Source organism: Mauremys reevesii, linkage group 11 (assembly GCF_016161935.1).
Source record: "Mauremys reevesii isolate NIE-2019 linkage group 11, ASM1616193v1, whole genome shotgun sequence".
NCBI lineage: Eukaryota > Metazoa > Chordata > Testudines > Geoemydidae > Mauremys > Mauremys reevesii.
The window spans coordinates 34,980,500-35,006,045 of record NC_052633.1 but is presented as its reverse complement, the minus strand read 5'-3'; the positions used below and the strand labels follow the sequence as shown (position 1 = coordinate 35,006,045).

Genomic DNA, 25,546 nt, shown 5'->3' with positions numbered 1-25,546 from the left:
AAGCCCACCCCTTTTTGTTGTGGGAAGGGGGTGAGAACTGGCTTGTTTGCACTGACTGTGCAAACTGAAACTAAAACCATGGCTACACTTACAAGGCCACTGGAACCTTTTGAGGAGATTATAGTGTAATGGCATGTATATACTAAGCGTTTTGAGCTTTTTGTTATTGCAAATGACATTACAGAAGAGAAGAAGGTGCCAATATTCTTAAGTGTTGTAGGGGCTAAGACCTACTCCCTGCTATGCAGCTTATTACACCCTGTTAAGCCTGAGACCAAATCTTACAGTGACATTTTGGAAATCCTGGGGTCCCATTTTTCTCCAAAACCACTGGTAAATACCAAAAGATATAGGTTCCACAAAAGAGACCAAAAAGAAGATGAAACCGTTGTACAATTTGTAGCAACTTTGAAAAGGCTTGCAGAATACTCTGAATTTAAGGAGATATTAAATGACGCCCTACGAAACAGGTTAGTGTGTGGCCTGCACAGTGAAGCTGTACAGAAGCGCCTACTGACAGATGCTCAGCTTACCTTACAGAAGGCTGTTGATATTTGAGTCTCCATGGAACTTGCTACAAAGGAGGTGCAAAACATCAGTGCATCCCGGTGCATAAGGTGTCACAAGAACCTACCCACAAAACTGTGTGGAGTCTGGAATGTTACCGCTGTGGTAAGCCGGGTCACCATGCATCAGAATGCTGGTAAGGACCTGGTGTGTCGACACTGTGGCAAAAAGGGACACATCAGGTGTTCCTGTAAACAAAAGAAAAAGAGGCCTGTGGTTTGGCCAACAAAAAGGGAAACCTGCATATCCTAGAGCAGACCCAGGATGACCAAGGAGACACCTCATCCCACAAAGAAGTGCCACTGCATGTTTTGTCTTTGGCAGTGGGCTCACATGAATATTGGGTAACCCCGTTGTTGGACGGCAAACCTATACGAATGGAACTGGACACCGGTGCAGCCGTCTCGCTGGTCTCCGAGACTGTGTATAAAGAAAAGCTACAGCATCTTCCGCTTAAGGCAAACAAAATTTGTTCTGAAGATGTTGGGCACTATTGATGTTAAGGAGGAGCTCAATGGACAGGCTGCTAAATTGCCACTGTTTGTGGTGAGAGGTAATTACCCAGCCTTAATGGGTAGGTCTTGACTTAGGAAGATTCAACTGAACTGGGCAGAAGTGCACCAAATGACTAAAGAAGAAACCGGTCTGACCGCTATACTAAGGAAACATGCTGCTGTTTTTGGAGAGGATCTGGGAAGCATGATAGGAATCACTGTGACATTGAACATTAAACTGACAGTCAACCAAAATAGCTGAAAGCCAGAACTGTGCCATATGCTATCATGCCGAAAGTTGAAGTGGACCTGGAGCGCCTGGTCACAAATGGAGTCCTAATTCCAGTTACCCATAGCCCATGGGCAACTCCTGTCATTCCAATAGTGAAGAAAGATGGCTCCCTCTGGATTTGTGGTGATTTTAAAGTCCCTGTCAACCTGGTATTGTGTGCAGAGCAATACCCACTTCTCCACATCAATGACCTCTTTGCAGGCCTGGCTGGGGGACAAAAGTTCAGTAAGATTGATCTGAGTCAAGCGTATTTACAGTGTGAATTCTTCCAGTCCTCTGTTGAATATTTGGGACATATCATTGAGGCTACAGGTCTCTGTAAGGCCCCTGCCAAAGTTAAGGCTATTGTGGAGGCTCCCCCTCCTTGAAATGTTAGCCAGCTTCGCTTGTTTCTAGGACTATTGAACTATTATGGAAAGTTCGTCTCACAGTTAGCCACACTGCTAAAACCACTTCATGAATTCCTTGGGCAGAACAAGACCTGGAAGTGGACTGAAGCCTGTGATGCATTTAACAACGCTAAGCGTGCATTGCTAAATTCTGAAGTTCTGACGCACTTTAATCCATCTTTACCCCTACAGTTGGCCTGCAATGCCTCCCCTTATGGAGTGGGAGTGGTTGTGTCACACATTATGCCTTCGGGAGAAGAAAGACCTATTGCTTTTGCTTCACGCACTCTAAGCAAAGCAGAAACTAACTATGCCCAAATTGAATGTGAGGCATTGGGAATCATTTTCGGAATTCGGAAGTTTCATTAGTACCTGTTCCGACAGAAGTTTACTCTTCTCACCGACCATCTACCTCTGACTTCAATTTTTGGACCCCACACAGGCATTCCCCCATTAGCTGCTAGTCGTATGCAACGTTGGGCATTGTTGCTTTCAGAGCACACATATGAAATCAAATATCGGAAATCCATGCTGCACGGCAATGCGGATGGTCTCTCAAGGTTGTTTTTGCCAGTCAAACATCAAGATATTGCCCAGAAGGAAATATTTTACTTTGAACAGATAGAGAATACACCCATCACCTCTACTCAGGTAAAGAAGGCAACTCGCGTTGACCCAGTATTGTCCCAAGTAATGGACCTGGTGATGCATGGAACTTCTCGATGAACCTCTCCGGTCTCACCCAACCTGGTTACCAACATGTCCAGGAGGACGAAGTTATCAATCCAATCTGGTTGTTTGTTGTGGGGGGAGACGTGTCATTATCTCACCAACACTGAGATCACAGATGTTAGAACAGCTACATCCAGTCACTGTGGAATATTGTGCATGAAGGAAATTGCACGAAGCTATTTCTGGTGGCCTAGATTGGACAGTGCTATTGAAGAGAAGGCAAGAGCTTGTATGTCATGTCAGGGTATAAGGAATGCACCCCAGTGGGCACCCTTACACCCATGGGACTGGCCTGAAAACCCATGGCAATGTATTCACGTTGACTTTTCTGGCCCCCTTGAAGGAAGCATGTTCTTGGTGGTGGTAGATGCCCATTCTAAATGGCCAGAAGTCTCTATAATGCAGTCCACTACTGCAGAGAATACTATCCAAAAACTATGGGGACTCTTCAGTCGTTTCAGTCTGCTGGAACAACTTGTGAATGACAATGGACCGCAGTTCGTCCATTTTTTACGAAAATTTTACGAAGGCAAATGCGATACACCACATCTTCAGCACCATATCATCCATTCACCAAAGGATTAGCTGAAAGATTTGTGCAGACAATGTAACAAGCTTTGAAATTGGCAAGGGGACAATTATCCATTCAAAAGCATCTGGACACCTTCTTACTATCCTACAGAAACACATCTCATGCTACGACCAAGGCATCCCCGGCCTTTCTAATGATGAGACAGCAGCTGCGCACTTGCTCGGATCTGCTGAAACCTTCTGAACCACAACAAATTGTGCAACGTCAGCAGCGAGATCAAGTCATCAGGCGTGCACCCAGAGCAAAAGACCGAACCTTTAGCCTGGGACAGCCAGTTTTGGCTCGGAATTATACATCTGGAGCTAAATGGGTCCCTGCCACTGTCATTGCTCAAACAGGACCTGTTTCCTACACAGTCCGCACTGCAGAGAGTCTCACCTGGCAGCGACATGTAGATCAACTGTTGCCAGGTCATACCAGTCCTCAAGACACTGCTCAAACAGGACCTGTTTCCTACACAGTCCGCACTGCAGAGAGTCTCACCTGGCAGCAACATGTAGATCAACTGTTGCCAGGTCATACCAGTCCTCAAGACACATCTTCAGGTAAGTTGCCTGACTTCACCGCTTCCGGCGAGACACTGAATCAAGAATCACCTGTTCCTGATTGTTCCCCTCCATTACTGCCAGCGGCTGAGATACCTGCCTGCCTGGAACAAGCTGAAACCACATCCTCACCCATTCGCACAACGAACCCTGAGCCCATTGTCAGACCTGTGCCCAAGACACTTTCAAGTGCAACAACACCAGCAATCCACCATAATCCATCTAGAGACAGAAGACCTCCTCAATGGCTGGACCTTTAGCTAGGGCAAACCCACGGTTATGGGGCAAAATAATCCTCGGGGTTTAGCCAGGAACGGAGGCAGTCTACCCTCCTTCTCTAGTTTAGTGTTTGTTTTATTTAGGGGATGTTCTTATTAAGGGGAGAGGAATATGTTGTGTATTTGGATGTCGTGGTAATAGAACCTTGTTATTGCTATGGCAACTGAGTTAGATTATTAGGGGATAGCCCAGCTGGTTTTGGCTGGTTTGGTTAGTTCAGTGTGTAGCAATAAATGGCTGCTTTTGAGGTTTACAACTCTCTGTGTCTCAAGTGATTACTTCCTAAAACTGCTGCCCCAAGAATATGACAGAGATGCCCAAGGTGGGCCTAAGGGTAGGAACGACCCAGCTGATGAGTTTTGGGACATGAAGACCTGAATCCTGCATCAGGGTAATTTGGTTTCATGGAGTGCTGAGTCAGAACCCAGTGGAGTAGGATGGACCCAGGTTCCCCTATCCTCCCCACACTTGCTGCTAAGTATTGCTGCCCAGAGAGAGGGCAGCCCTTGACACTCTTGCTGCTAGGCATTGCTGCCTAGAGAGAGGGAGGACCTATGGTACTCTTGCTGCTAGGCATTGCTGCCACCAGGGAGAAGGCAGCATTTTGGATTTGTGCTACTAGGCATCTTGGACTCTTATTCTTAGGTGCCACATCTGCCACAGTGGGCAGCCCCCTCAGACTCCTGGCTGCCCTCATTGACAGACCCACACAAGGTCCTCCGTGTCATCTTATGCCTTGAGGTAGGGCTGAGCAGGGGGAGCTGTGGCCAGAACAGCCACATCAGGTACATATGCAGATACTGAATATTGTGGATAAGGGGTCTGTGTCAGTCCTGCACAGGTGATTGCAGAAAGTGGTGTAGTTGCAACGTTATGGTCCTAACTCCCCCATAAATGGCATGGGGATTATGTGAGTAGTCCTAGAAGAGGGTGTGTCCCATAACCCGACCCCTGGACAGTGGGTTGATTCCTCCACGTCCAGCCATTGTGTACTCCACTTGCATAAAGCCTGATCATTCCGATTTTAGGCAAGGGAAATGAATTTCACACTTTTGGGATAAAAATAAAGTTGTGCCCTTGGTACTATTGTACTTTGATGAAAAATTGAGCTTTCATAGAGGGAAGAATTTAAGAAATTAGAATTCTGATATAATTACTACCAGATGTAATAGTCTGATGGATAGAAACCAAAAATGTTAATATTCAAAGGTTTGTCATACCTGCAATACATTAAATCCTGCAGCACATTCAGTTCCCCACTTCAGCATCTTCAAGTCTCTGGTGGATTTATCAGTTTGCACTGACCTCAAATCTTATTATTTCCTGTTGGCTTGATACTCTTCACTTCATCTAAATCTAGAATTTTCCCAAATACTGCTGTTGTGCCTGAACTTTCAGGGAACTTTGCCACATATCCATGCCATGGTCTAAAAATTGTAAAACATAGGATATTTTTTTCTTGGCTGGATCAATTTACACAGCAGTCTCTAATTTAGTCCGTACACTGGGGTAGAGTCTCAATGGAGATTTATTTCTTGCTGACAGAAGAACTGTGCTCACCTAATCAGGATATTCTTTTGTAGAAGGGGGCTCTTGGGAGCTCCCAGGGGACTCTTGTTAAAACTCTGCCACCAAACTGAAGGGAAGGTTGACATTTTCTTACTTCTGATGAAGCTCTGTCTCTCTATCTCCCCCTGTACTGCTAAATCATTCCAAACAAAGTTGACAATGCTAGAGCTCATAAAAGTATTTCTGAAAAGCAACTATTTTGCCTTTTGCATGAACCAGGTTGCACCAAATGGCAGGAACTTAAAAAAAGACACATTCTGAGGGTGCCCCTCTTCCCGACCCTTCTTTGCCACTGCAGTGTTGCCTCTTCCTTTTGTCATACTTATAAGAATTTTTTGCTGGGTGTGGGGGAGAATAGGTCATTTTTGTGGGACCCTAACGTTAAAATACTGGCAGCACATCACTGTTATTGCTTCAGAGATGACTATTCCAAAGACATCCTGTCAGATTCAAATGATAGACTTGGGTGGAATATTGGACTCTGTCACTAAAGTCCATTGTCAACTACAGGTGGGAATGGATATTAATGGTGGCTGATTTTACAGGCTGAAAGACTGGGGAAGAGTCTTCCAGGTTGTATAAATGGCACTATTATTATTGTTAAAATAGGTGGATACAGCTCATGTGAGGGCAGAGGGGCAATCCCTCCCCCAATTCTCGCCAATCTCCAGTGTGAGACTGTACTGGTACAATATAAGCTTCCCTTCCCCTCTCAGACCCACTTGGCAACCCTCTCCCATGCTAGCTGCATGAGCCACAGTTCCTCATTAAGAAATGACTCGCTGGCTGTGTACAGCAGCTCTAATATATGCTGTGTGGCTGAACTCAAAATGGCAGAAAAACAGAAGAAAAAAATTCTACAACAAACTACAATGCAAATGTAATAACAGGAGGGTGGTTTTTCTTTCTGCATTAAATTACCTATGGGGCACTGTTAGTGTTGCAAACCCTTAAACCAAGCATGGGATCTCACCATTCCTTAAGACTCCTCACCATATACAGACACAGTCTCTCTGTGTATTGGTAACTGAATGAAGACGTTTCTCTCAGTACATTGTTAAAAGAAGGCCTCCCACAACTGCTACGCTGTTGGGATTTTCACTTTGATTTTTTTAGGTTCCTCTGCCTTTGTATGTGTGGCTAGTAGCCACTTGATAACTGTTACTGTACATATGCTCAGAAAAATCTTTTAAAGATGTACTGAATATAGTCTCACAATTAATGGAAATATTTATAATAAAATTTATACAAACATTATCAAAATATAAAAGGGGAGCTGACAGTGACCCCAATGTTTAGGTTGAATAACAATTTCCATGATAAAAGATTCTTGTAATCTATTTTATATAAATAAAATGAAACAACTGAGAGCAAAATCAGCAGCTTAGCAGAGGAGATCTTTGAATAAAGAATGACCAAAATCAATGCCAGAAACCTTGGGGTTATTTTAAAGTGGACATTTAAATGAGTATTGCCTATTGGGAGAGGCCCTGAGTGTTGTTTACACTATATTCCCAAAACAAATGGACCCATTACCACTGCTATTGAACTACCAAGTAAAAGCAGGACTTTCAGGAAACTTAGTCCATAGGTGAATCTATAACTGGGAAAGGGTCTTGTCTGTGATTGAAAACTTTGACTGCACCCAGGCTTCCTATGTTTAACTATGAAAGATTGGTGAACACGTACTGAAATGAATATTGCTCTAGAAATACAAGTTGGCATGCATTTCTGCTTTAGTTGGTACAATGAACAATATTTAATTTAGTTTGTTCAGTATTTAATCTTTATGATTTAAAGTAAAATTGTCTAAACATTTGATTGTGATGGTAAAAAGGAAATTCACAAAACACTGTTAATGATATTGTGACAATGTAAGGCAGATGTGGCAAACTACAGGGCCTGCGGGACCATCCTGCCCCGCTGTCCCACCTCCCCCACAGCCACGCCGCTGCGCGGGCCGCGCTCTGGCCCGCCACTCCTGCTGGGCAGTGTGGGGAGCACAGCTGGCTCTGGCCAGGTGTCACAGCTGAGAGCTCCTGTTGCTGGTAAGGGGGTGGGGAGTGGGGGGGGTTGGGTAAGGGAGCGGGGGGTCCTGGGAGGCAGTCAGGGAGGGGGTTGGATGGGGCAGAGGTTCTGGGGGCAGTCAGGGGATGGGGAACAGGGAGGATTGGGAGTCCCATGGGGCCTGTCAGGGGCGGGATGTGGATAGGGGTCGGGAGGGCAGTCAGGGGACGGGGTTGGATAAGGGGGAGGGATCCCACAGGGCAGCTGGGGGGGGTCCCAGGAGGGAGTGGTCAGGAGACAAGGAGCAGAGGGCAGTTGGATAGGGGGCGGGAGTCCCGGGGGGGGGGGGGGCTGTCAGGGGGCATGGATAAAGGTCGGGGCAGTCAGGGGACAGGGAGCAGGGGGGCTGGATAGGGGGCGGTCAGGGGACAAGGAGCAGGAGGGTTGGATGGGTTGGGAGTTCTGAGGGAGGGCAGTCAGGGAGCAGGAAGTGGGAGGGGGTGGATAGGGGGCAGGGGCCAGGCTGTTTGGGAAGGCACAGCCTTCCCTACCCGGCCCTCCATACAGTTGCACAACCCCGATGTGGCCCTCGGGCCAAAAAGTTTGTCCACCCCTGGTGTAAGGGGACAGGGAATCATCTTGAGGAAAAAGGCATTGAAACCGGGAAGAGTTGGCACAGGCTAGGGGCCTAGGAAATTTTGGACTTGCCTGAGAGGTAAAAGAATTTATGGGGAAATGGAACTAAAGACTTTGGGTGCTGCTAATTATAAATGGAATACCAATATACCCCTTTTATATGTATTCCTACATTCTCTCTGGTGTCCCCTTCCTTCCTTCCTCATCATTTCTGTGGTGGTCAGGTCATCCTGGCACATCAGACAATGGGCTGGTGATATTTCAAGCTGTAGAATTTGGAAGCTAGAAACTCAAGTCACCTTAGTGACCATCTGTCAAGTTTGGTGTGGCTGGTGATAATCCATTGGTTCACAGCTATTGTTATGAAAGGTGACACTGACCAATCATTCTTATAAATTAGTATGACTTAGCACCTTTGTGGATTTAGCTCTAAATTGGAGTTTTTGATACAAGGATTTTTGGGAATATTATAGATGTAAACATAAATCTCACTTCTTATTTAAAAAAGGCTTATTTTAAATCATGCTTTCCTGTTGCATGTGGCAGTTAGTATGTTAATACTGTAGTGCTTACAGAAACAGAACATTGTAGTCTTCTCAGAAGAGTAACATGAAGAAAATAATGCCTTGTGATCTAACACTCAACCAGTTTAATGAGTTAAACATATATTTGGCTGTTTTTAATGCCTCATCAGGCATCTTTTATCTGTCAAAGTAGGGATCATAATACTGACTATCACTTACATTTCTAAATCACTGTGATTTGTCGCAATCAATGTATCTGGGGTTTGTTTGTTTTTTAATGCTGTAACTTAATTAGTTGTTCTTCTTCCTGGGGCTTTATTTGTGCCTAAGGAGTGTACTACCCATCCTTTTGTTTCTAGAAAGAGTGGGTTACTAAACTGTAATCATTGATAAAGCAATGAGATTCCCTTGAGTTACTTGTCTGACAATTTCTTTAACAGAGCTAGCTAGCTAGATAGATGGCTTTTAATAATGGCACCAAGGGCCCAGTCCTGCATGGTGTTGAAAGCATCCTGCAAACTGCTGAGCACCCTTATAATGACTTCAATAGGAGTTGAGAGCCCTCAGTCTCCTAGTAAGGGGCACGCTGCACTATGTAAGATCATTCCTATAAACAGGGTTGTCTTCTGTCTTAACTCATGTAATAAAATGGAATTCAGTGCAGCTATCACATAGTAGGTTTTACCAGTTCAGAAAATGAAATACCCCAATGACATTATTTCATCAGGTAACTGCAACTATTTCTTTATTACATCTGAATTAGTATCCAGAATTTATTATTATTATTGAAATGCTAGTAATATGCTTTGCATTATTGAAGAGACAAAATAAACATAGTCCCTGCCCCAAGGATCTTAGTCTAAAGCAAAACAGAATAGACAGGGTATGCTGGAATGACTGGGAATCTTTATTTGACTAATAATATTATTGTTTATTCAGTGCTTGTGGGCATCATGAAAGAAATGAACTTTAAGCAAGGATAAGAATTAAAACAGGGTGGTAGCTTGACAGGCCAGAATAGGGAGAGCTTTTAGGTATGGGAGTAGCCTCAAGGAAAAGGCATAGACCTCAATTTCCTTACCTCAATTTCCTTTCTTTGAGTAATAAGGTCTATATGTCTATTAAAAGGGATACTTCAGGCTGCTTGCAGCTTGGGAGCAGAATCAGATGGGGGCAGAATCAGACCTGTCAATCACTTAGCAATATGCAAACACCCCACCTCCTTAAGTTCCCTCCCATTAGAATAGAATTATCTCGGTAAATGAATCAATTTTCCTAAATTACAGGGTGTATTAATGATACTTTGAAGAAAAAGCACAATCTCTTCTGCTGCAGAGCATGGGGCACTTCCCCTAATGAAGAAAATACAAATATTGAGGTATCTATTTCCATCTCTATTCTGGATTATCTGTTTGTCTGAAGAGAGGGATGTGTGGACCTTAGTAATCAAAAAAAGGAAATTTTTAGGTTCAGTACTAGGTTAATCAGGTCTGAGAGCCATAGCCTCTTCAGCCAGAAAGGCATAAACAGTATCACTGCTGCTCTCATCTTTCTATCCTTTGCATAGTCCTGGGGAGCAGTGGAAAAAATGGGAAGGCATGAAGCAAAGACCTTGCCCAGCTTTGGAAGAGACCATCGATCACTTTGCATCCCAGGTCCTGAAACATGGAGAGGCCACAGGACACTTTACTGCTGTTTCCAAATGCAAAGAGGTCAATCCCCAGCCCACCAAACTGACTTACAATGACTGAGGAAATTTCTAAGTGCAGGCTCCGCTCTGTTTACTTCAACTTCTGCAATTTTAGTTCTGATGTTCATCTGCCCCGATAGGCAGTGCACATAGAGATAGTCTTCTTTCTTTCTTTTCCCTCTCTGGGGTTGGGTTGATTGTGCTCTTCCTAGTTTATTTCTGAAACCTGGATCAGACACATTTGACTCATGACTTTAACAAGTTTGTCCATGGAAGTAACCATGCTCCAGGATCTCAATAAATCCTAGTATTCCAGCCAGTGGATGCTGTGCTAACAGTACCCAATGGAGATCACTGGACACAGTAGTGACACTACCAGTGCCAGAGAGTACAGTAAGGGGGTCTTTGGACACAGCTCCCTCCGAGTCCTGCCACCTCTGTAACAGCCTCCCAGGAGTCCCTACTCATATCTGAGGTGAGGCCTCAAGAGACAGAGGCCTGGTCTACACTACGCGTTTAAACCGATTTTAGCAGCGTTAAACTGATTTAACGCCACACCCGTCCACACTACGAGGCCCTTTATATCGATATAAAGGCCTCTTTAAACCGGTTTATGTACTCCTCCCCGACGAGAGGAGTAGCACTAATATCGGTATTACCATATCGGATTAGGGTTAGTGTGGCCGCAAATCGACGGTATTGGCCTCCGGGCGGTATCCCACAGTGCACCACTGTGACCGCTCTGGACAGCAATCTGAACTCGGATGCACTGGCCAGGTACACAGGAAAAGCCCCGCGAACTTTTGAATTTCATTTCCTGCTTGCCCAGCGTGGAGAGCTCATCAGCACAGGTGACCACGCAGAGCTCATCAGCACAGGTAACAATTCAGTCTCCTGAGAATCGAAAAAGAGCCCCAGCATGGACTGCACGGGAGGTACTGGATCTGATCGCTGTATGGGGAGAGGATTCAGTGCTAACAGAACTGCGTTCCAAAAGACGAAATGAAAAAGTATTTGAAAGAATTTCCAAGGCTATGATGGAAAAAGGCCACAGCAGGGACTCAGTGCAGTGCAGAGTGAAAGTTAAGGAGCTCAGACAAGCCTACCAGAAAACCAAAGAAGCAAACGGAAGGTCCGGTGCAGGGCCAAAAACATGCCGCTTCTATGCTGAGCTGCATGGAATTTTAGGGGGCTGCGCCACAACTAACCCACCCCTGTCCATGGATTCCGAGGTGGGGGTTGTAATCTCTGCCATGGCTGAGGATTATGCAGACGGGGAAGATGACGATGAAGAAGGTGAGGAGGACGAGCTTGCAGAGAGCACACAGCACTCCATTAGCCCCAACAGCCAGGAGCTTTTTCTGACCCAGACGGAATTACCCTCCCAGCCCTCCCAAGCCACTATCCCAGACAATGAAGCCATGGAAGGGACTTCTGGTGAGTGTACCTTTGTAAATATAAAACATGGTTTAAAAGCAAGCATTTTTTAATGATTGATTTGCCCTGAGGACTTGGGATGCATTCGCGGCCAGTAAAGTTACTTAGAAAAGTTTGTTAACATGTCTGGGGATTGAGCGAATATCTTCCAGGGACATCTCCATGAAGCGCTCCTGGAGGTACCCCAAAAGCCTTTGCAGAAGGTTTCTGGGCAAGACAGCCTTGTTCCGTCCACCATGGTAGGACATTTTACCACGCCATGCATGTAGCAAGTAATCGGGTATCATTGCATGACAAAGCATAGCTGCGTATGGTCCCGGTGATTGCTGGCATTCAAGAAACATCCGTTCTTTATCTCGCTGTGTTATCCTCAGCAGAGTGATATCGTTCAGGGTAACCTGGTTGAAAATCAGGAATTTAATTAAGGGGACAGAGATGCCCATTTTCCTACTGGGTTCGTGGCCTGCTGCTTAAAAAAAATCCTTCCTTGCACGTAGCCAAGTGGGGGGAAGGGAGGAGTGAAATAGCGATGAGCTTTTTCGCGTTTGGCTAGCAGGGATCTTCCCAGCTACTAGCCATGCGGTAGGGGGCGGGGAAGGGGGGTGATTAGCAGTGAGCTTTCATGATACCAGCCATGCGGTGGGGGGAGGGGTAAAGCACTGTATATATGAAGGCTGCAGAAGCCGAAAGACAGTGGCTTACCATGGCTGCATGCAAGCTGAATTCTGATGCCCGGACCTGCGTCTGTGAGATCTGTAACACCAGAGCCACAGGCACTCAATATTAAGATGCAGAATGCGACCTTGTAGTGAAATCACATGTGCTATGTAAGGTGAATAGTGCTGTTCACTGTGAAAGAGTATAACCATTGTTCTGTAAAATGTATCTTTTTAAATACTTCTCTCCCTTTTTTCCCTCCCTCATGCAGCTGCAAATTTTTCAAGCATCCCTACTCCGTCCCGAAGGCTATCTCAGATAAGGCGGCGGAAAAAAAAGACACGAGAAGAAATGTTTTCCGAAATCATGGAAGTGACCCGCAATGAAAGAGCGCATCTGAATGAGTGGAAGGACGTGGTAGCAAAGTACAGGAAAGATGCCAGTGACCGTGAGGATAGGAGGGACGAACGTGAGGACAGGAGAGACGCTCGAGATGAGAGGTGGTGGCACGAAGATCAGCGGTGGCAGGATGCAACTCTGGGGCTGCTGCGTGATCAAACTGACATGCTCCGGCGTCTGGTGGAGCTTCAGGAATGGCAGCAGGATCACAGAGTGCCGCTGCAGCCCCTGTATAACTACCCTCCCCCCTCACCATGTTCCTTAGCCTCCTCACCCAGACGTGTAAGAACACGTGGGGGGAGGCTCCGTGCACCCGCCCATTCCACCCCCGTGGACAGCCCAACCAAAAGGCTGTCATTAATGTGAAATTTTTTTAGTGGCCTTTTCCTTCCCTCCTATCTTCCTCCCAAACCCCACCCGGGCTACCTTCTCAGTTTTCTCCCTCTTTTTATAATGAATTAGTAAAGAATACATGATTTTTAAATGATAGTGACTTTATTTCCTTAAGCAAGCTGTAATCGAAGGGGGAGGGTGGGCTGCTTACAGAGAATGAGTCAATCAAGGGGGGTGGGGGTTCATCAAGGGGAAACAAACGCAGCAGTCACACCCTACCCTGGCCAGTGATGAAGCTCGTTTTCAAAGCTTCTCTGCTGCGCACCGCTTCCTGGTGTGCTCTTCTAATCGCCCTGGTGTCTGGCTGCGCGTAATCAGCAGCCAGGTGATTTGCCTCAACCTCCCACCCCGCCATAAAGGTCTCCCCCTTACTCTCCACAGAGATTGTGGATCACACAGCAAGCAGCAATAACATAGGGGACAGTGGTTTGGCTGAGGTCTGAGCGAGTCAGGAATGTGCGCCAGCGCGCCTTTAAACGGCCAAAGGCACATTCTACCACCATTCTGCACTTGCTCAGCCTGTAGTTGAACAGCGCCTGACCACTGTCCAGGCTGCCTGTGTATGGCTTCATGAGCCATGGCATCAAGGGGTATGCTGGGTCCCCCAGGATAACGACAGGCATTTCAACATCCCCAACTGTTATTTTCTGGTCTGGGAAGTAATTCCCTTGCTGCAGCCGTTTAAACAGAGTAGTGCTTCTGAAGACGCGAGCGTCATGAACCCTTCCCGGCCATCCCACGTGGATGTTGGTGAAACGTCCCTTGTGATCCACCAGTGCTTGCAGCACCATTGAAAAGTACCCCTTGCGGTTTACGTACTGGGTGCCCTGGTGCTCCGGTGCCAAGATAGGGATATGGGTTCCATCTACCGCCCCCCCCACAGTTAGGGAATCCCATTGCAGCAAAGCCATCCACTATGGCCTGCACGTTTCCCAGAGTCACAACCTTTCGTAGCAGCAGCTTAATGATTGCTTTGGCTACTTGCATCACAGCAGCCCCCACAGATTTGCCCACTCAAAATTGATTCCCGACTGACTGGTAGCTGTCTGGCGTTGCAAGCTTCCAGAGGGCTATTGCCACTCGCTTCTCCACTGTGAGGGCTGCTCTCATCTTGGTATTCTGGCGTTTCAGGGCAGGGGAAAGCAAGTCACAAAGTTCCAGGAAAGTGCCCTTACGCATGCGAAAGTTTTGCAGCCACTGCGAATCGTCCCACACCTGCAAAACTATGCGGTCCCACCAGTCTGTGCTTGTTTCCCGGACCCAAAATCGGCGTTCAATGGCTAGAACCTGCCCCATTACCATCAGGATCTGCAAAGTGCAGGGAGCCGCGGTTTGAGAGAATTCTGTGTCCATGTCCTCATCTCTCTCATCACCGCGCTGCCGTAGCCGCCTCCTCCGCGCATGGCTTTGCAGGTCCTGGTTCAGCATAGACTGCACGAAAATGCGCGAGGTGTTTAAAACATCCACGATTGCGGTATCGAGCTGAGCAGGGTCCATGCTTGCTGTGCTATGGCGTCTGCATAGTTCACCCAGGAAAAAAGGCGTGAAACAGTTGTCTGCTGCTTTCATGGAAGGAGGGGTGAGGCTTTAACCAGAACCACCCGCGACAATGATTTTTTGCCCCATCAGGCACTGGTACCTCAACCCAGAATTCCAAGGGGTGGGGGAGACTGCAGGAACTATGGGATAGCTACGGGATAGCTACCCACAGTGCAACGCTCCGGAAATCGACGCTAGCCTCGGACCATGGACGCACACCGCTGAATTAATGTGCGTTGTGTGGCCGCGTGCACTCGACTTTATACAATCTGTTTTACAAAACCGGTTTCTGTAAAATCGGAATAATCCTGTAGTGTAGACGTACTCAGAGTATGTCTGCACTGCATTCAGAGGTGTAACTCTGCAGCACATTATAGATGTACCCAAGCTAGCTTTGATCTAGCATGCCTGAATAACAATAGCAGTGATGCCATGGCAGCATAGGCTAGCTGCTTGAGTACATAGCCAAGGTGGCAGGAGGGATTGCACAGCCTGTGCTGCCACAGCTGCACTGCTACTGTTCAAGCTTGTTAGATCAAAGATAGCTTGAATATGTCTACATGTACTGCAGTTACACCTCTGACTGAGGTGTTAAGACATACCTTGAGACTGGCTGTTGTCAGAGATGCAGCACCAGCAGGAGAAAGGGAAACCTTCAGACGCACTCCAGCCTTATTACTCCTCCTACCACCTGATGTTGTCAGACTTCCCCCACTTGTGCTGAGGGAGGGCTTTTGAGGGAGAGGTGCATAGTGACACTCTAATGGAAACTGGGGGTGGAGCAGGGAAGGCAGGCAAAGAGAAATGTAGTTCATTTAACTGGGAGCAGAGGGAGAAATGGCAACTGGAAAAAACAGTAAATAGAACAGAACGAGTCTAAATGAAAATAAGTTGAATTTAGGATTCTGAAATAATGGGGTGAGGAGGCAGATAAGAAATTGGTTTCAATGGGCTGTTAGGGAGAAAAGAGATTCAAGTAAACAAAATGATTTTTCAGTTGGTATTTATATTGCTGAAAGAAGACATTCACATGAGAGAGCTAAATAACCCTGTGATCTTAATTATATTCACATCTTTCTGTCCCCATGTCTTTCCCTCTGTTAGTTGCATCACCTATTGCATCATATCTAATTAGACTGCAAGCACTTGGGACAAGGACTGTCTTCCTATGTATTAGGACAGTGCCCTTGGGGCCCTGGTCTAGACTGGAGCCTTTAGATGCTACCAGAATATAAGGAATAATAGTATCCCAAAGCAAAAAAATTAGATGATTATCAATTTTAACCAAAAACCCAGTAAAAAATTAGGAAATAACCAGCTGTGAAACATCTCTTCTTTTTGACAAACAAATTGTATTGACTGCATTTTCATTTAATAAAAATGGAGGGATTATGATGTATGATCCACCACTGACTTACTAACAAACTATGCCAAAAAGATGTCACTGTTTTAATCCCTTTTGGTATTATGCAGTAAGAATTTCAGATGCAGGAGACCCATTCAAAATGCATTCACTAACACACTTAACAGTTGGAATTTCAAGACTGCCAACAAAAATATAATACGTATAGTATATCAGTAACAGTCAATCTGGAGGACAAACCTCCTCTTGTCTGAAATTGTTTTATTGATTGTAAATTCCTCTTTGGGGAAATATTGCCCTGTAAAATGTGATGGTCAACCAGGGAAAGAAACAGACCTGAACAGACTTGATCCATCAATCCAAGTGCCAGTATTTTAGCAGCTGGAGCAATTGCACTGCAGGCAATGTCCTCTTTGCCTATCTAGTCACACTTACTGGGAATATAAAAATATTTCTAGGCAGGTGTGTGTTACCATATAGAGAGCCAGATCAAGGCACGAGCACATAATGCTTGTGTCAAGGGCTCTGGTTCCTGGAATCAGGTGATTATATCAGAATCTCACTTTTTTTTTAAATGGCTGCTAAGTGTCCAGCCCTCATGTCTGTAAAAATAACATTGATAATGGGACCACCTATCCAGATACATCCTTAACTGAGGTGATCCAATGTTGCTTACCATCCTTTGGGATGCTCCTAATAGGCCCTGTCACTGCCCTGTTGGTCTGGAGTAGAGGGAGGGGGCTTGCCACCACTACGCCAAAGGTTGGACAGATCCACAGGGGACCCCACGTCCTAGTGTGTCTAGGACTCACCTGGACTGCCCTTGCATACACAAAAATCTGTTTGCAGAATCAGTCATGGGAGCTGCGAGGAATTTAAATGACATCTATACAAAAAAGCTGATCTATTTGGCGAAGTTGAGACTATGATGCTTCTCAAGAGCCATGACCATACTCCCTATACTTATATTAACCAGTTTAATTTTCTCATTTTCCACTAAAAAATAAATCAGTTAGGATCCAATCCTACGCTCTCTGGTTCTCATTGATTTCAATGGCAGAACAAGCTGGCAATTAATTTCTTCATATACAATCTATTTTTAAATAACCCTATAGTCAATCACTCTGAAAAATGAAGTTTTCATTTAGAGGAGCCAATAAAATTATGTATAGTGATTACCACTGAGAAGAAGTGAAGTCACTAAAAACTGTTTATAAGAACTCACACATCTATTTTGCATTTTCAATTAAATATTTTCCCCCCAAAAATATTATAAGGTCCCAGTGATCCAACAGATGACAGTGCAAGCTTTCAAAAATTCCTATGAAAGTAAGGGTTTTGCTTTGACTTTATCTAATTTAAACCTGCATAATAATTAAATAATAAAAATATTTTTTCTCCCAGATATTTGTAGCAGGAGGGTCAGTATGATGAAGTGATGCCATATTCTGGTTTCTGGGCAAAGCCTTGCCAATTGTATTTGAATGTTGATCTCAAATATGAGTACACAAGTCATATATTGTTTGACAGTGAGGGTAAAAAAAGAAAACTTTTTTTTAATTGGGGAACAAAAGGTACACATTTTAGAGTCATAACAAAGCTAGTATCAAGACAGCATATAACAAAGGTGAACAAATTGACTGTATAAGAGGCAAAAGGGGGAGTTGAAAGGATGGCTGTTCTTTTGCCTCTAGCTGAATGGGAATATTTTAATCTTTGAATCTTGACAAAGTTCAACCCATATCACTCTCAATGGCATAGGTTACTAAGCCATCTTTCTTTGCCTAGAACATCTGGTAGCCATTTTAGCACTTTGTCTCAAAATAAGATCTGCCTTCATTACCACTTACTGTCATCAACAAAATGCTTTTGTTTTGTTTACTGAGCAGAACTCTAGCCTAGAACTGCTAATTCCAGAGTAGTTACTACTGGTTTCTACAGTCTGTGATTTGGCACTTTGATGTTCAATAACTCTCCCTGTTTATGAGTACAATCTGTATGACTTGGCCCAAAAATATAATCCCAAAGCAGGTCAATTGACAGTCACATAATACAACAGGGGTGGCCAAACTGGCTCACAAGCCACATGCGGCTCTTTTACCATTAAAGTGCAGATCAGAGAGCTCTTCCCCCTCCCCCCCGGCCAATTCTCCACCTACCAGACTGCGGGGTGTTGGGGGGAGAAGCTCAGGACCTCTGCCTTGCAGCGGGGTGGTGTAGTAGGGGCTTCTTCCCAGTGGGGAGGGGGATCTCAGGGCTTTTGCCCAGCGGGGCGCACCTGCCAGGGCTCAGAGCTTCAGCAGGAACGGAGCTGAAGCCCCGGCTCCTGGCATGTGTGCCCCAGCTCTCGAACTTCTGAAGATTGTCGTATGTGGCTCGGAGGCCCAGTAAATTTGGCCACCCCTGTAATATAATACACAATATACCCACTGCCTGAATATATTCCCAGCTATTACGTCTTAATGCTAATCTAGACTATAGGCTTTCTGTAAAAGAGGCTAATGTATAAAGGCACATCTTAATGTGTTACATTTATGGGAACAGACTGAGTGGAAAAACAAGTGTGCGCAGACAAAAAGCTCCTACTCAAACTTACAGTTTGAGATTGAGTTACCTTATCCCACAAAACAGCAAAAGTTGCAAGGCCATTATAGCAGAACTAAGGCACTCTTTGAAGTTCTTGACAAAAATAAGAATGAGGAGGATCTGCAGGTTAACAGGCTTCTTCTCAAGAGTGATTCAAATACTCTACAAAGACAACTACAGACACTAGTACTCTGGCTGCTGGAGTAAAAACTCAAAGGCCTTGTCTACACTACAAGACTATTTCGAATCTACTTAAGTCGAATTTGTGGATTCGACCTTATGAAGTCGAATTTGTGTATCCACAGTAAATACACTAATTCGAATTTCTGAGTCCACATTAATGGGGCCGGCGTCGACTTTCGAAGCGGTGCACTGTGGGAAGCTATCCCACAGTTCCCGCAGTCCCCGCTGCCCATTGGAATGCTGGGTAGAGCTCCCAATGCCTGCTGGGGGAAAAAATGTGTCGAGGGTGGTTTTGGGTAACTGTCGTCATCGAACCGTCAATCACGCCCTCCCTCCATGAAAGCGCCGGCGGGAAATCTGTTCGCGCCCTTTTCTGGTCGGTTACAGCGCAGACGCCACAGCACTGCGAGCATGGAGCCCGCTGCGATCATCGCTGCACTTATGGCCGTTGTCAACTCCTCGCACCTTATTGTCCACCTCTTCCACAGTCAGCTGCTGAGAAATCGGGCGAGGAGGCTCCGGCAGCGCGGTGAGGAGAGTGGCGCAGACCTCTCAGAAAGCAGGGTACGCCGTGCAGTGGAGATCATGGTGGCAATGGGTCAAGTTCATGGTGTGGAATGGCGATTCTGGGCCCGGGAAACAAGCACAGACTGGTGGGACCGCATAGTGCTGCAGGTCTGGGATGAAACAGAGTGGCTGTGAAACTTCAGGATGCGTAAGGGCACTTTCCTTGAACTCTGTGACTTGCTGGCCCCTGCCCTGAAGCGCCAGGACACACGGATGCGAGCAGCCCTGAGTGTGCAGAAGCGAGTGGCCATAGCCCTCTGGAAACTTGCAACGCCAGACAGCTACTGGTCAGTAGCGAACCACTTTGGCGTGGCCAAATCTACCGTGGGGGTTGCTGTGATTCAAGTAGCCCACGCAATCGTTGAGCAACTGCTCTCAAAGGTAGTGACTCTCGGAAACGTCCAGGTCGTCATAGATGGCTTCGCCGCGATGGGATTCCCAAACTGCGGTGGGGCTATAGATGGGACTCACATCCCTATCCTGGCACCAGCCCACCAGGCCAGCCAGTATATTAACCGAAAGGGCTACTTTTTAATGGTGCTGCAAGCACTGGTGGACCATAGGGGACGTTTTACCAACATCTTCGTCGGGTGGGCGGGCAAGGTTCATGACGCGCGTGTGTTCAGGAACTCTGGTCTGTTTAGACGCCTCCAGGCAGGAACTTTCTTCCCGGACCACAAAATAACGGTTGGGGATGTGCAGATGCCTACAGTGATCCTCGGGGACCCAGCCTACCCGCTAATGCCCTGGCTCATGAAGCCCTATACAGGCGCCTTGGACAGTGAGAAGGAACTCTTCAACTACCGGCTGAGCAAGTGCAGAATGGTGGTGGAGTGTGCTTTCGGACGTCTTAAGGGGAGGTGGCGGAGCTTACTGACTCGCTCGGACATCAGCGAAAAGAATATCCCCGTAGTTATTGCTGCTTGCTGTGTGCTCCACAATGTCTGTGAGAGCAAGGGCGAGACCTTTTTGGCCGGATGGGAGGTTGAGGCAAATCGCCTGGCTGCTGTTTACGCTCAGCCAGACACCCGTGCCGAAAGAATATCCCAGAGGGAAGCGCTGTGTATCCGGGAGGCTTTGAAAGCAAGTTTCCTCGGAGAGCAGGGTAACCTATGACTCTCCACTTGATTTTAAGAGAAGCTGATCCTGGGCCTGTGTCTCTATGTATTGAGTGAGATCTTCGGTTACATACCCCGTTCTCCAAGTTTCCCCCACTTCCAAAACACGTTTTAAAACAAATTAAACGGAACAGTTATTGTTAATAAATCTTTCTTTTACTTTGCATTTCTGTTCAGGGGTTGAAACATGGACGCATACTGTGCTGGGTACAGTGTGCACTGATGTACAGACTGCTTGTACAATACAGGACGGACAGCCTCCTGCTCCTACATAGGTCTCTGGGGTGGGGGACGGTTTCAAGTGGTTGTGCATGTAGGGGTGGGTTTGCAGGAAGGGGCGAGTGGTGCCGTCTTTGGATAGGGATTTGGATGCAGGCTCTGGGCTGTGGGTTTGGGCGTAGGAAGGGGTGAGGGGTGTGGGGGAAGGGTGAGTATCTGTCCGTGGATGAGGGCTCTTGTTGGGGCTCAGGGCAGCGGAGAGGATCGTGCCTACGGTGGAAGTGCATGGTAAGGGCAGCATGCCTTAACATTAGGGGGTGGCAGGCGCTAGGACCATGGACAAGCGTACACATCACAGAATGACCTGGGGCAGCATACACCACACAGAGTGACCCTGGTGACTACTGACTGCAGTCTGTGTGTGCCCTGCAGTTGATCCTGCCCCCGATAGTCTGTACCCTGCTAATGTAGGCTATCCCGTGCAATTATAAATCCCCTGCCCCCCCCCCCACATACACAGTCTTCTGACACGAAAGACATGACGGAAAGAGTGAACAACAGCAAACAGCTTTTATTAATCTACTACATAGTGGGGTGATGAAACTTGGATTTGGGACTGGGTGATCCTGTAAGGGAAGCGCTTCTACACAGTTATAGAGTCAGAGGTGTGTGGTACATTAGCGCTCAGCTGTGGTGCAGTGACAGTTCTCACGGCCCCTACCGCCCCTCCGTCTTGTAATTTTCGGTGAGGGGGGGACAGGACTTCTTGGTGTTGGAGGGTGGTTGCAGATACAGTGCAGGGGGGCTCTCTCCTCCTGCCTGCGGTCCTGCAGAACATCAACAAGGCGCCGGAGCGTGTCCGTTTGCTCCCTCATTAGCCCAAGCAGCGTTTGAGTCGCCTGCTGGTCTTCCTGCCGCCACCTGTCCTCCCGTTCGCTGTGTGAGCGCTGCTGCTGAGAGAGGGTCTCCCTCCACTGGCTCTGCTGGGCCGCCTCGGCTCTGGAGCAGGCCATCAGTTCCGCGAACATCTCGTCCCTAGTCTTTCTCTTTCGCCGCCTAATCTGAGCCAGCCTCTGCGAGGGGGATGCCGGGGCAGTCCGGGAAAGAGCAGAAGCTGTGTGATGGGAAACAGTAAGTGATTTCCTTGAACAGATACATGTTTGCGAACAGAGAACACAGTCTAGTCAGTTTCTCTGAACAAGACCATACAGGGCACCAAGTTCCACGAGATCTCAGGACAAGTTCGAGATTTCGGAATACGCTCTCATTGGCGGCGCCATTGCACAGGAGAGCGGACAAGCGGGGAGAGACAGCTGAATCCGTCTTGCAGACAGTCCTGGTAAGCCTTAAAGTAGATAATGCTTATCAGTTAGTGGATAGCTGTGCTCTCCTGCTAAAGGCAATCTGGAAAGCAGAAAGGCTGAGCCTTTTCCAGCCCCTCCCGCCAGTGCACGGGAAAGATCAATGTATGCTTGTTCTCTGTGGCCTCCAGCACGTGGCTGTTAAGCGAGGGTCATTGTTATGCAACCTAATTTTAAACCATTAACAATAGTAACAATACACTAATTGCCCTACTTAGATGCAGCCTTTCCAGAACGACATCACCCTGAGGCGGGTCACTCGTAGTCAGAAAGAGCGGATGCTAAGGGAAGCCCTGCACAGACCAGGACCATATGCAGCAATGCTGGTGGAGGCGATGATTCCTCTCTACATTAGGATGTCCTGGCGCGGAAGAGTGTGCTTCCACGGAGCACCCAATAAGGCACCTCTCCCCAGGAACCTCCTGCGGAGGCTTTTCGAGCAGCTCTCTGAGAGCTTTGTTGAACTGTCCCAAGAGGATTATTGTTCAATCCCTATATGTGTGGACCTACTATTTATATAGTTTAACATTGAAAATTTTTTATATAGTATTTCTATTTTTTCTATACCTGTTTTTAAAAAAATAAATGTTTCCATGTTTATAGCACTTACCGCCTGATCCTTCCCCTGATTCTGAGTCCGGGTTAATGGGCGGGGACGGTTGGTAGGGGATCTCTGTGAGGGTGATGAAGAGATCCTGGCTGTCAGGGCAAGCGGTATTGTGTTCGCTGTCGCCTGCGCCGTCCTCCACAAACCCTTCCTCATCTTCCCCATCAGCGAACATTGCCGAGGAACTGTCCAGGTACACTATGCCATCCTCAGAGTCCACGGTCACTGGTGGGGCAGTGGTGGCAGACCCACCGAGAATGGCATGCAGTGCCTCGTAGAAGCGGCATGTCTGGGGCTGTGCTCCGGAGCGTCCGTTGGCCGCTCTGACTTTTTGGTAACCTTGTCTCAGGTCCTTGACTTTCACGCGGCACTGCATCGCATCCCGGCTGTATCCTTTGTCTATCATGGCTTTGGAGACCTTCTCGAAGGTCTTTGCATTCCGCTTGTTGAAGCGCAGCTCCGAGAGCACAGACTCCTCACCCCACACAGCGATCAGATCCATGACTTCCCGGTCAGTCCATGCTGGGGACCTCTTTCTATTCTTGGATTGCCTGGACTCCTCTGCTGGAGAGCTCTGCATCGTTGCAGGTGCTGTGGAGCTCGCCCCGATGTCCAACCAGGACGTCAGATTCAAAGTGCCCAGACAGGAAAAGGAATTCAAATTTTCCCGGGTCGTTTCCTGTGTGGCTGGTCAGAGCATCCAAGCTCGGACTGCTGTCCAGAGCGTCAACAGAGTGGTGCAGTGTGGGATAGCTCCCGGAGCTACTAAGTTCGATTAGCATCCACACCTAGCCTAATTCGAGCTAGTCATGTCGAATTTAGCGCTACTCCACCTGTCGGGGTGGAGTACCAAATTCGAACTAAAGAGCCCTCTAGTTCGAATTAAATGGCTTCCTGGTGTGGACGGTTGAGCGGTTAGTTCGAATTAACGCTGCTAAATTCGACTTAAAGTCCTAGTGTAGACCAGGCCAAAGCAAAATGACTTCCAACATGCTATTTTAAAATTACAAATCAGAATGTCGTATTTCTCTAAGTTAACTAACAGTCTCTGGCAGAAAGATAAGGAAAGGGTGAAATAGGCTAACAGCATGGTTAAAGCCACTGGATTACTGCATTGCAAAACAGCATTGGTAGATGAAGCTGATTAAAGGAAGCTATGATTGCTTCTATAGGAATCCTTGCTGCAATAGCCTTTATATTTATAGAAATTAATGATGGAAAAGATCTATTAACTCACCTCATCATGCTTCTTATAAAATTAAAATAATCTTCATGGGAAACAAAAAGAACAACCCAAAAGATAGTAAACTATCCAGAAAAAGCTCAAAACATAACATTCAATGAAATTAAATACAGATAAAACAAAAACGTAACATTAACTAAAGGCATCAGAGCTGTTCTAGAGATTCTACAGTTCTTCTCTGGAACATCATGTGTTGCACAAATCAAATTATGCATAAATAAGAAAACACTGATTACTTCCCCCCAAATAGAAATAGATAAACAATCTCAAAGAAAAGAAACAAATCTGCATTACACAAATCGCTCCAAAATGGCACAATCTCTGAAAACATATGAAGAATGTTGCAGCCATGCTTCCCATCCACAAATAAATCTCTTAATCCCCAAATACAAGGAAAAAAGACAGACACTGGCCACCCCAGTTATCCAGTTCCTCAAACTTCACAGACTCAAAGAAAACATGCACATTCAATTCACTTACCATAAAATTTCTTCTAATCAAAGATAGCTATACTTCTCCAAATGAAAAACAGATAAAACAGCTAAAAGTCATGCAGTGTAGTCGCTGTTTGTTTGTATATTCAACTAGGCAGAGATTTTTCAGGGGAAACTAAGGCACACACATTTGAACTACAATAGGAGTTGGACACTGAACTCTCTTAGGCTTCTTAGAAAATCACAGTTGGATTATATAGCTGACATAGGGAAATTACAAAATCACAATGGGAGGGGAAGAAGTCTCTAGTCAGCAAGGATAGGAGAGGAGGTCCTCAAGGCAATCTCTCTGATTAACACAGATCTACATGAACCCCTGACCTACCATGCTGTGCTCCACCTTTCTCACATGCCATTGTATTTTCTAGTATACTTTTATTAGGGCTGTCAAGCGATTAAAAAAATTAATCGTGATTAATCATGCTGTTAAACAGTGTACAGTGTTCACTTTATATTTTTTTATTCTAAATCTTTGCACTGCAAAAATTAAACAGTATTTTTCAATTCACTTAATACAAGTACTGTAGTGCAATCTCTTTATCATGAAAGTTGAACTTACAAATGTAGAGTTATGTACAAAAAATAACTGCATTCAAAAATAAAACAATGTACAACTTTAGAGCCTACAAGTCCACTCAGTCCTACTTCTTGTGCAGCCAATCTCTCAAACAAGTTTGTTTACATTTGCAGGAGATAATGCTGCCCGCTTCTTGTTTACAATGTCACCTGAAAGTCAGAACAGGTATTACAACAGTGCCATGCAGCCAGTGTTGCAAGATATTTCCGTGCCAGATGCACTCAAGATTCATATGTCCCTTCATGCTTCAACCACCATTCCAGAGAACATGCATCCATGCTGATGATGGGTTCTGCTCGATAACGATCCAAAGCTGTGCAGACCAATGCATGTTCATTTTCATCATCTGAGTCAGATGTCACCAGCAGAAGGTTGATTTTCATTTTGGTGGTTTGGGTTCTGTAGTTTCCACATTGGAGTGTTGCTCTTTTAAGACTTCTGAAAGCATGCTCCACACCCCATCCCTCTCAGATTTTGGAAGGCACTT

The 25,546-nt window shown here is 46.2% G+C and overlaps 1 protein-coding gene across 4 annotated transcripts in view; it reads right to left on the bottom strand.

The window, feature by feature from the left end:
• The window catches only part of PDE11A (phosphodiesterase 11A), a 219,773-nt gene that overhangs the window by 181,401 nt on the left and 12,826 nt on the right, over positions 1-25,546 (bottom strand). For 2 of the 4 annotated variants that reach the window (XM_039494563.1, XM_039494564.1), the window contains exon 1: positions 534-636. The exons of 1 other annotated variant lie outside the window; for it this stretch is intronic. Coding sequence is in view for 1 of the 3 variants with exons in the window: in XM_039494559.1 (XP_039350493.1) it covers positions 534-614 (81 nt within the window). In the remaining 2 variants the exon portion in view is untranslated. Of the gene's footprint in view, positions 1-533; positions 637-25,546 lie in introns of those variants that run through there. One more of the 4 variants, XM_039494559.1, reaches the window with a different exon arrangement.